The sequence below is a fragment of the Cotesia glomerata genome, linkage group LG5, assembly GCF_020080835.1.
Source record: "Cotesia glomerata isolate CgM1 linkage group LG5, MPM_Cglom_v2.3, whole genome shotgun sequence".
In the NCBI taxonomy this organism is placed as follows: Eukaryota; Metazoa; Arthropoda; class Insecta; order Hymenoptera; family Braconidae; genus Cotesia; species Cotesia glomerata.
In genome coordinates, this window is record NC_058162.1 from 20,577,149 (window position 1) to 20,589,428 (window position 12,280).

Below are 12,280 nucleotides of genomic sequence, written 5' to 3' on the forward strand. Positions count from 1 at the left end.
TAGCCGGTCTTATGTTGAAATTTTGAGAAAATTTTGTCATAATATGTTTCATTAGTTCGAATATGAGCAAAATTTCCATTTAAAAAAAAAAAAATTTTTTTTCTCGAATTTCGTATATTTTATGAAAATAATTTTCCAGACGTAAAAGATGGATAAAAGATATCAAATTTATCTTAAACTTCATTTAATTACCTTCAATAATTAATGGCGTGATTTTGAAAATTTTCAAAAAAAATTTTTTTTTCATAAAAATAATGTACGTTAAATATCACACCTTTACACAAATCACACGTCAGAATTGTCAACTCCACTTAAACACGTCTAGCACAATTATACGATCTGAAGTTTCCACAATTTTTTTCACAAGATAAAAAAAAATAATAAACACGTCAGTTTCACAAGATTTTTGACATAAAGTCAAGAAAAACTGAGAAACAAAGGAATTTAGAATAAGAAAACTGAGAACATAAAGGCAATTACCATTTAGCATCCATGGGGCAACTGGAGGAGTTGAGACGCTGTGGAAAAAATCGGAGCTTATCAAAATGAGATAAGCCGTGCAGCTGCAACTAAGTAGTGAACGAATAAAATTTAGTATAGGGAATACGTAATATAAAAATATAAATGCAAAAATGACGGTAACTCCTAAAATATAAATCTTTCAGAAATTTATAAGAATCCGAAATTGCAGCTTAGGAAATTTCCTATGAATAATGTTTTTATACTGTAGGACTATCTTCAATATCTTAGGGGATATAGAAACTTAGGAAGTATTATTAACATATCGAAAATGTAAAATCATGAGATTATAAATCGGCTATAAGTCCTAAAATATTGATTTTTTTTCAAAACAACGATAAGAATTCAAAATTGTAGCTTAGAAAATTTCCTGATTGCAAATCTTGTTGAAAATTAACATTAGTATGAATTTAATTGTAACCTTATAAAAGAAAGTATCGCTATAAAAACATATATAGATATACACATAAGTACTGAGTATACTTTCTAAGCGTTAAGAAACGTACGATGGGTATATAAATATATATACTTTTTATAATATTCATATATACATTTACTTCACTTAATTCAGTTAAGATAAAACACACTAATTAATAATAAGAAATTATCTTTTTCGAAACTAAAATAAAATTTGTATATAATTTAAGAAATTGGGGAAGTCAGGTGAGGAGAATCTTATGAGGGAAAATTCTATGGAAAATTTTTCCCACTAATCAAAAGAATAACGATACACACTGGAACTTTAAATTCACTACATATATATTCACTTGTTTTACACAAATTCTAATTTTAACTAATTCAAAAAAAAAAAACAAATTACTCCTCACTTGAGCTCACCAAGTCTGAGAGACCACAACACAGCTCATCAATCAAAAAAGTGTCCTGAGAGTAAGGGTAGGGGTCATTGAAATGCCGTGCAGGTGCTCCACGGGAGAGATAATCGTGGACCCGTCGGGAACGAGCCGTATTGTACTCGGTAATCATGCCCTCAAGAACGATGGGCATGGGAAGTCCTGAGATGCGCCGAAACTCCACCAAAAGAGCAACCCCTTTCTCAGGCCTCGGGCTGTCCTCAATTAGCATTCTCAGAATGCTACACATTCTTAAAATTTCCTGGAAATAATAAACAAATTTTAGGGAGGATTCAGAATTAGCTATGATAATTCGTTTAAATTAAAACAAAAAAATATATAATCTTATAATAACTTACCCCGTCAGCCCTGTTGGAGACTTGTAGGCATCGAAGGAAATGAGAGGTCGAGATATAATTGGACATGTTGAATGAAAATTTTTTTTTCTCTCCTTTTCTTTGAAGATTTCTTTAATTATTAAACTGTCACTGCTAGAGATGTGATCAGTCGGAGCGGAATAAGTATTTTAATTAAGTAGACGCAAGTGGGACCATCGGGTCCAGCATAGATAACGTACTTAGAAAAGCACTGTCAGCACGTCTGGAGAAGCGATACAGATGAGAAAAGAATAACTCTATCCTTGTGATCTCATATTTCATGGGGAATAAATCTACAGTAGGATACGTACTCAGTCGTTGAAAAACGATTAGGATATAATATATTATATTAAGATAATAATAATAATTGGTAGATCAAAATGTTTTTTCATAACTAGTAATTTTAAGAATAGTTAATTAAGTAATTGTCGTTTCATGCCCAATGATATTGTTCACCAAATAAAATACAGATGAAAGGAAATCCTGTCGATCCAAAAAAATATACAGATAAAAAGTTATAAATTAATGCCATAAAATTTTTGCAGAATGAGTAAAGCAATAAAAAGATTATTACTAGTGATGCTGCTGATCATCCAGACAACACAGGCATTAATAGGATATGACTGTGGAGGAATTTCAATGAACGTGACAACGATGTCAGCGGTCGCGGTAGGAGAGTGCAACGTCCCTCTCAGGAACCCGAGAGAAGAAGCTGTAACTTTACAATTACTGCAACTAGCTGAATTCAAAAATACGGAAGTGCGGGAGTGTAGAGTAGAAGTGAATCGAGTGATAACGTATTGCGGATATTGGTATCACACTTTCGCGGTAACGAACGGAAGACAAGAGTACATTTATGAGGCTTGATTATAGACAATGTAAAAAAGTACAAGAAGATGGAAGCTTAAGGATGGGCGATTCAGGATTTATAGAAGGAGTAAAAAGGAATAGTACTGATTTTCGGACTATAATGCTAGCAGGAAAAACAACAGTGGATGGAAAATGCACGGGAGTTTCATACAGCGATCCATTTGGCACATGGGACGGAGTTATCGTGGAGGCGACCGTAAAATTACAATCAAGAACTATTATGCGACTATTGAACGAGCCAGTAATAAAATAATTTTAGGAAGCGGATCAAGATGCGACTGGGCAGAAGGAGAGTGTATCGACCAATCAGGGAATTATGTGTTTTGGGAAGTCATCAGGGATGATTCTTGTACAGCCAACCATCTCACACTATATGAGGGTCCGGGATTGATTCTATCGGGTGAACCGGGAGAACCAGAAATTTATACTCTAAACACAGAGGAGACGACCTTCGCCCTGTCAAAGAAAATGGAAAAAGAAGTTTGTGGTTACAAATTAATTCAAACAGAACACCCGAAACTGTTAATCAGGATATTAAAACCAGGAGAACACGGAGCGAGAACGCGACCAATCGCAACGCACGATTTAGATATCTTCACATACATAAATTCAAAATTTATATACGTAGAAAAACATATCAAACGTCAAATGAAAGCTCTATACAGAGACATATTGCTACACAAATGTGAAGTAGAGAGGCAAGTAATGTTCAATGCACTCATGTTTTCGGGACTTAAACCAGAAGAGTTTGCCTACGCTATAATGAAGGGCCCAGGATATTACGCTAGTCTCGCCGGAGAAATAATATATTTAATAAAATGCGTAGCTGTGGAAGTGACATTAAGGAAGACACAGGACTGTTACCAAGAACTACCGGTAAAATATAGAAATGAGAGTTGGTTTCTAACTCCAAAGTCTAGGATGCTGATCAAAGAGGGAACGATGGTGGATTGTAATCAGCTGTTGGCAGTAGAATATGAAATAGACGGAGCATGGATTACAATGAAACCCGACTTCGAAGATACTGTCAGACCACAAACCTTGAGCCCATTAACGACACCAACTTGGAGTTATGAAGATCTGAAACATCTGGCAACGAGTGGAATATACACGGAAAAAGATCTTGAAAAATTAAGAAACAGAATAATGCTACCAGTAGAAACACCGGTAACAATAAACACCATAGTAAGAGGAGCCACCGGAAGGACAATTTCAGGAAATTCGGGAATATCCATGGCAAAGTTCATTGACGAGGCAGACATCGAAAATTTCGCGAAAAACCAGTGGGAGAAAAGATAATATAAAGATAATAATCGATACGGCAGTTCATGGATATACGCTACACAGAGGCTACGGTTGGAATCTATATCTGTTAGGAGCAATATTATCTTCCATAACTCACTTATTGTTGCATCTAGCAAAGGAGCCTCTGAGAAACAACGAGGAAGAAAAAACGAGGCGACAAAAAGGAAATCTGGAGGAAACCAGGGAAGAAGAGTCGCGATTCTAAAAGAAAGATATTTACTTTAGCATTAAGCCACAATACATACACATATACACACAAATATGCATAATCGTAACACACAAAAAAAAAAAAAAAAAAAAAAAAAAACGGGGAAAGGGTGTGAGTTGTTTATGTTTATTATTATTCCAGTGCCTTGATGGAGCCAACTCGGGGATCCTTGTCTAGGGTCATCGCTTTGGACAACAGGAGGGGATTGTACTCAGAGGATATAGGAGAATATCGGCCATTCGCCCGCAACAAAACAATTATAACCTTTATGAACATCGAGGACGAGGAAAGGAAAATCGGAATTTTGGAAGAGAAGATAAACGAGGTAGCGAAAGAAGAATCGAGCAGCCAATACAGGGAATGGAGAGAACAGATCAGACGAATGAAGACCCGAATGCGCGATAGCATCCACCGCTGCAGTATACGGGAAGCATTTACCACCGCTGAAACCCTACAATACCATCAAGAAATCTTTAAAATCAAGGAAAATGGAGAAAAGATAAGAAGAACAGAAAAGGGCGAATGGATTATCAACCCCAATCAAGGAGGTCTAAAAATCGGAAACGGAACCACCTGGGAGGAAATAGATGCTGAAATTATACTAATGGACAAAATCACCGCTACAGCATTTTTTGTCGCTCTAGCGGCATACGAAGGTCAAGCAATTCGTGACGTATATTTGCCAACTGTTATAAAACAAGGATTAGAAGAGATTTTAGAAGAAAATAGTAACTCAGATCTACTGACGGGAACAAGCAACGACGGCATAAGGTTATTGCTGGGAATCATAGACATCGAAGTGATAATTTTTCATCAGCAAATAATTTACAAATACGTAATTCCATTAATACAGAGAACAAGTTACAGACTAATTAGGCATTATCCTTTCCCCGACACAGATCATCTCAGCACCAGGATTTGGCTCGATTGTCAAGCCTACTACCCCCTTTACGGCGATCAACGATCAGGGATATATTCCGCTGACACAGGAAGAAATAAGATCATGCCAGGTGATAAAAGGACGATTTTTGGCTATGCAGACGGCAACCGCAAAGACAACCGATGGGACGGAAGAATGTGAAGTGGCACTGTGGAAGAAGTCACGAGATATTGATCTACGAAGTTGTGATTTAAGAGTCGTGAAGATTAAGGAAACAATTTGGACAAAATTAATGGGAATAAATGCATGGTTGTTTACAACCCAGGAAGCTGACATAGTAAAGGGCAAGTGTCAAGCGAATAAATCATTAGAATTGGAAGTGCGCGGAACGGGAGTAGTTTGGATGGCTCCTGGTTGCGAAGGAATGGCAGGAAAAAGGATATTCACAACCACACAGGAAATAACGATCGCTACGAAAATATCCGAGGAAGTTTTAACCTGGCCAAGGATAGATGAGGAATTAGAAAAATTTTCCAAGGAAATGCAAGTGGATCTAACCCATGTTCTAAAAGAAATCAGCGAAGAAAATGAAGTACAACTTCCGGAAGGTATAAAATTTCATCGAATCTGGAGAGCTATCAAGCAAAAAGGGTTGAATCAGACTGTGCATTCGGCGTCCTACGGAACAAGATCTCCATTAGTATACATCTGCGCTGCTATAGCACTTTTAAGTGCGACTGTACTTTGTGACCTAGTATGGCGTGTAATGAAGAGACGTAATCTAACGAAAAACGACACCAGTGAGGATGTTGGAAGAGATAACCCATATTGTGAGGTGGAAGATGCTATCCCGGAATCCAGTCAACCGATGGAGGTCATCATGGAAATCAGCGACAAAGCCTCCCGATCAGGAACCAGGATCAGCAACCCGGAGGTCATTGAGATGACCGATCGACCCAAGAGGATCAACTCGAGGAGTAAGCAGACAACAACGGTCGTCGACAGCTGGGACTACAGGGCAATGCGCTTTTAATTGAAGATCTGGAATCCTATTAATCCTTTCAACACACTCCCGAAATCCCACCTACCTTTTTTTTGTTACAGGGACCATCTAGGACCACCCTAAGAGGATCATATTAACACTATCCAAGGACACAAGAACCAATCAGGAAGGAGACATTACCAGAGATCTTCGCAAAACCATTATATTGTCGGGACATAAGTATTGTAATCAACATGCATGTTAGCATATATTCATTATTGCCTATATATTCACTATTATATATATATATATTCATTATTATTCTAGAATGTAGAGAAGTCTCTTAGGGTTCCAATTATTTAGTCTGAGCAAGAGGGTGGTACAGCAATTTAGATGAGGAAAAAAAACGCGTTTTATAAATCGGGACTTCAAGGTAATAGATTCCTAATACCATTCAGGAGAATGGCTTTCTTTTTTTAGCCGGGGGAGCATGTGACGGGTGGGCCTACCCTCCCGTCAATATTATGATATTCTATATATATTTTCTATAAATCGATGGGCCAACTTGCCCACCTGAATTAGACACCGAATTTCCGTTGTATTTCTAGCCTGACTCTGGTTACCGAGAATCGCTGCTTGCACGTGTTGCTGAGGAGACGCTTTCTCATGGGAACCGAGCGAACAGGTACTCTAGCACAGGGAACCGCTTTCGGCGCCTTGATACCATTTTCTGCTGACTAGGGAACTTGACAATAACCACCTAGTTCCTCAGGGCGGAATAATCTGAGTTCAACCGCGGAATAATACAAGTTCCGCGCAGTGATACAGGTGTTTGGCGGCATCCGCGACCGAGGTTACATAAACCTGGGACCTTCAGGAGGAGCGGCCTCTTGTAATCAGTCAGTCGTTTAGTCTGTCCGAATCTATGTCGAGTCCGAGTTGTCTTGCATCGTGATTAATTGTCTCCTAAGACTCTTATTCTCGTTGCTGTCCCATCTCTCTCTCAGTTATAGAATCAAAAGTATTGCATCAAATGGATTATTGTACTGGATTAGATTTGCTTTCATAAATAGAATTAGTTTGTAAAAGAGACTCTCAGGGCCATTTCGGGCAACTCCCATGCATTGAGGACGCCCAATAAACAATTAGTACCGTAATTCATGAGTATTCTTCATTCACTGCGCGACCCACCCTTTTATCAACATCTAAATATTTTTCAGTGAGACGCTGAGCTAGTCCGGAGGTCTGTTTACGTGACAGGTAAATAACCAGGTGTAGGCTCACACGTAACAATATTTTTATATTTTATATTTTTATTTTTTATATTTTTATATTTTATATTTTTATATTTTTATATTTTATATTTTTATATTTTATATTTTTATATTTTATATTTTTATATTTTATATTTTTATATTTTATATTTTTATATTTTATATTTTTATATTTTATATTTTATATTTTTATATTTTATATTTTATATTTTATATTTTTATATTTTATATTTTTATATTTTATATTTTTATATTTTATATTTTTATATTTTATATTTTTATATTTTATATTTTTATATTTTATATTTTTATATTTTATATTTTTATATTTTATATTTTTATATTTTATATTTTTATATTTTATATTTTTATATTTTATATTTTTTTATTTTATATTTTATATTTTTATATTTTTATATTTTATATTTTCATATTTTATATTTTTATATTTTAATATTTTTTTTATCAATATATTAACTAATATCTGAAAATACTTACCACCAAACTCTATTATTTTACCGAAGTAAAACTTTCTTTTCCGACACTTCCTTCCCGGAATAACTTTGCTGTTTCACCCTTGAGATGTTTTGCTTTCGGAATTTTGGAGAGTTTAGCAATTGTTTTTTGCCCATCAATAATCCACCAAATCAACGCATATTAAGTTTCATGGGCTTTTTTAGTATTGTTGCGTTTTTTTGGAGGCATTTTTTTTATTAAATAAAGATAATTTATAATATTAATAATGACTTAACGCAGATGTAGATAGGAAACAGAAAACAATACGACTCAAGATGGCTGCTAATAAAAAAAAAAATTCTGTCTACGTCGACTCGTGCAACGCTGCCTATGGCCGTAATTTCGACATAGCTTAGTCGGTAACTTAACTATTTATTTTATCAGACTCTGAACCGCATGCGCAGTTTGACTAAGTATATGTGATTGTTTATATAAATATATTTAATAAAATAACATTTGATGAAGTGTATTAGTTATCGGAGTTTAAAAAAATAATTAATATTAAAAATATAGAAAATAAAAGCTTCAGAAAAAGTTATAATGACTAGTCTAAAAAACGAAAATTAGAATATTTGAAGTGTTGTCAGTAAAAAGAATGATTGTATTGATGAAGATAGATTTGATGGGCAAGTGCATGATCAAGCTAATTGTAAACAACGCATTTCAGGCTAAAAATGATAATTTATACGAACAGTTGGGTGCTTATGTTTATGAAAATAATGAAGTTCGGAATGATGATGGTCATGATGAAAACAGACAAAATGGAGAATTGGATGATCATCTCGATATGAATAATGGAATCGGGAATGATAATGATTTGTTACATGGACAAATGGATTATGTGGTAAAGTATGAATTTCTAATGATACTGAAGTTAGCCGTCAGCTGTCAATTTAAAAAATTTTTTTAACAAATTAATTACACCAAAAAAATGCTTGTAAACATTTTCACTTACAATTTTTATTAATTGTGACATGTGAAACTTTTTAATAAAATTTTTCTTATAATAATTTAATTGCCATAAAATTCTAAAAAAATTTTTAATGTCTGTCAACTTCAGTGTCATTTTCTAATGATACTGAAGTTAGCCGTCAGCTGTCAATTAAAAAAATTTTTTAACAAATCAAATACACCAAAAAAATGCTTGTAAACATTTCCACTTACAATTTTTATTAATTTTGACATGTGGAACTTTTTAATAAATTTTTTCTTATGATAATTTAATTGCTATAAAATTCTAAAAAAAATTTTAATGTCTTTCAACTTCAGTGTCATAATCTCTATAACTCCAAGTCTCATGAAATGAACTAAAAAAACATAATAGTACTAATTTTTATTAATATTTAAATATCTTTATTTATTATTTTACTACAGAATTAATAGAGTTATTACTTAAAACTATTGAGCTTTTTTAATTCATTTTGGTACTAGTATTTTGTTAATATTAAGCATACATCACGTAAACCGCTATATAAATTGAAAAGTAATTAAAAAAAATTGTATTTATAGACTCAAGGCGGAGAAGAGAATGATCAGGATGAAAATGAAGAACCTTTAAATGAAAATGAAGATACCGACGAGAGTGAGGATGAAGCAGATGAAGATGATAGTGATGAGGAGGGTGATAATGATGAAAGGAATTTAGATTATGAGCAACTGCTTTATCCTGGAGCATCTTTAACAGTCAGCCAAAGTATGTCGTTAATATTATTACTTGTCCGGCATAATGTTACTCAGACTTGCTTGGGTGACATTATCACAGTTATCAAAGTTGATGATTATTTTAGTACATTGCCTTCAAAATAATAATAACGGCTTCAAAAATAGTTTACATAAATTTCGTAAATTTTTTTCACTCTCTAAGAAAGGGACAGTAAAAAAAAAACTAAACATTTTTATTACGTCTCTTGTCAAAAAAATTTAGAGAATGAAAACGATATCTGTGTGAATTGTGAGTCAAGCAAGAAAGCCTATTTTATCGAAGTTCCTGTCAGGTAACAGTTGATTGAACTATACCGAAGACCAGGATTCTACGAGTGCCTGCAGCATCGTTTTAACGCTCGTTTGGAAGATAATAATCACCACACTGAAAAAAAAGTTTTCTACGCTTCACTATCCGTTGTATCGTAAACGGCATATCGCTATAATCAGGGAACGGATCCTGACGGTCGCGACCTAACCTTGAAGCGCCAGTGTCTTTGGCGTAAGTTCCTAACCTCATTTGTCATTGTTTATCGACAATTTTCAAGTGCATGGTGATTATTGTCGTAATTATTATTACTGGATAAAATATTTAAAACTTGGCTTCGATCATATAAATCATTATTTGAAACATCAATAATAAATTATGCAAAGTCAGTTTCTCTATCACCACTAGGTTTATTCAATAGATCGCTAAATTAGCAAAACGGATAGTGACCATAGCGATCCAGTGTTTCGTAACGTGGGTATAGTGACAGTAGCGATACTGTATCCTGAAGCGTAGAAAACTTTTTTTTCAGTGCATATGACTGATGTGTATATATATATATATATATATATATATATATATATAATGGAAGTCTGTATCAAAGGTTCATTGGAAATGATTTTTTAGCAAATCAAGATAATATTTCTTTAACTTGGTATACCAGTTTATAAATCCTCAAAAGTTAGTATGTGGCCAGTGTACTTATCTATTAACGAGTTACCATTTGCAGAACGGACAAAACGTCAAAATTTACTAATGATTGGACTATGGTTTGGACCTCAAAAACCCAATGCCAACAACTACTTCTATAAGTTTTATAAACAATTTAAAACTTTATCAAAAGGTATTAATGTGACTTTGAGCACTAACGATATTAAAAAGATTAAAGCTGTACTACTCTTCGGAACTTGTGACCTACCAGCTAAGTATCAGTTTTTTAATTTCACCTATTATATGGGTTCTTATGGTTGTCCATCATGCTTTTGGCCTGGTGAAACTTATCGCTTAGGCGAAGATGGCAATTCTTACACTCATGTATATCGATACACACCGGATCCTGAGATGCGAACTTTAAGGGAGTGTGTCGCCTTTGCAGAAACAGCTCTAAATGAAAATTCACCACACATGGGTGTTAAAGGACCGTGTGCTTTATCTAAATTGATGCCTGATTTTGTAGTTGGAACGGCTATAGACCAAATGCATTGTGTTTTCGGAGAAGTAGTGAAAAAATTGTTATTTTTATGGTTTGATTCTAGCCATGGAGGCGAACCATACTCATTGGTCGATACTGCGAATATCATTAATGACCGGTTAATGTCTATTAAACCACCTAGTTTTGTACATCGCATGCCTCGGTCAACTGAAGATCTTGTACATTGGAAGGCGTCCGAGCTAAAAAATTGGTTCTTCTACTATGCTTTACCAGTTTTGGAAGGAATCATGCAACGACAATATTTTGAAAATTTTTCACTGTTTATAGCTGGAATTTCACTTCTTAATTTAGACTCAATAACAAATAATGATGTAATTATGGCCTCTAATTTTTTAAATAAATTTGTACGTGAATTCGAGGTCTTATATGGCTTAAAACACTGCTCTATCAACGTTCATCTCCTTATACATCTGCCTAAATGTGTACAAGCTCTTGAACCATTATATGCAACTGAGTGTTTCCAATACGAAGATTTGAATGGACAATATTTGAATGTTATCAACGGAATTCGTCACGTCGATTCGCAGGTAGTGAGATCACATAATCAACAATTAAAACTTCAGAGATATTTTGATGAGTTACCAGAAGGAAAAATTAAAGAATTTTGTATGAAACACAAGCACAATAGTAAAATCGGTGAACGACTTTAAGAAAGTTGCTATTCAATAGGTTGCTATAAAGTGTTCAATGATAATTACATAATTCCTAATAATGTTCAGCACGCCTTGGAAAATTTATTACCAGCTCAGAAAATTTATGAATATTTAAGGTTGCTGAAAGATTCGAAGCTTTATATTTCTGAACGATATACTCGATCCAAACAAACTTCATCATCGTATATTTTGTACAGGGATCAGACTGGATATCACCTGGGATCTGTTCTGTGTTTTGTAAAATTGAGCTATTGTGAGTACTTAAATTTACATAATTGCCCGAATCATCACCCACCTGTCCATCAAGCCATCGTCAAGGCATCACGTATATAATTATAAAAATAATAATTACAATAAAAATTATTATTACAATAATAATAATAATAATAATAATAATAATATTTATAATTATAATTTCAGAAAAAAAATTACTCAGAATAAAAATAATTTTCATAAAAAATTTTCCTCAACAAAATAAAATTTTTGCCATTGTTGGTGAAAGAGTGTTTCTAGTCAAAGGTGATCATAATGTATAATATGAATTGCCATACATGTTTAAATGTACAAAAATGAATAATTTTGTATCTATTTCCATCGACCAATTAATTTCGGCTTGTTTTGAAATTAAAATTGGGAATGATTTACATATTGCTATCCCTGTTA

At 33.9% G+C, this 12,280-nt stretch overlaps 1 protein-coding gene across 1 annotated transcript; it reads left to right on the forward strand.

Annotated features, from left to right (window-relative positions):
• Positions 1 to 8,377: 8,377 nt before the first annotated feature.
• LOC123266121 (101 kDa malaria antigen-like) lies at positions 8,378 to 9,864 on the forward strand. Its single transcript, XM_044730152.1, has 2 exons — positions 8,378 to 8,626; positions 9,292 to 9,864. The coding sequence occupies exons 1-2, from the start codon at positions 8,378 to 8,380 to the stop codon at positions 9,586 to 9,588; spliced, it is 546 nt and encodes a 181-aa protein (XP_044586087.1). The 3' UTR covers positions 9,589 to 9,864.
• The last annotated feature ends 2,416 nt before the right edge of the window (positions 9,865 to 12,280 follow it).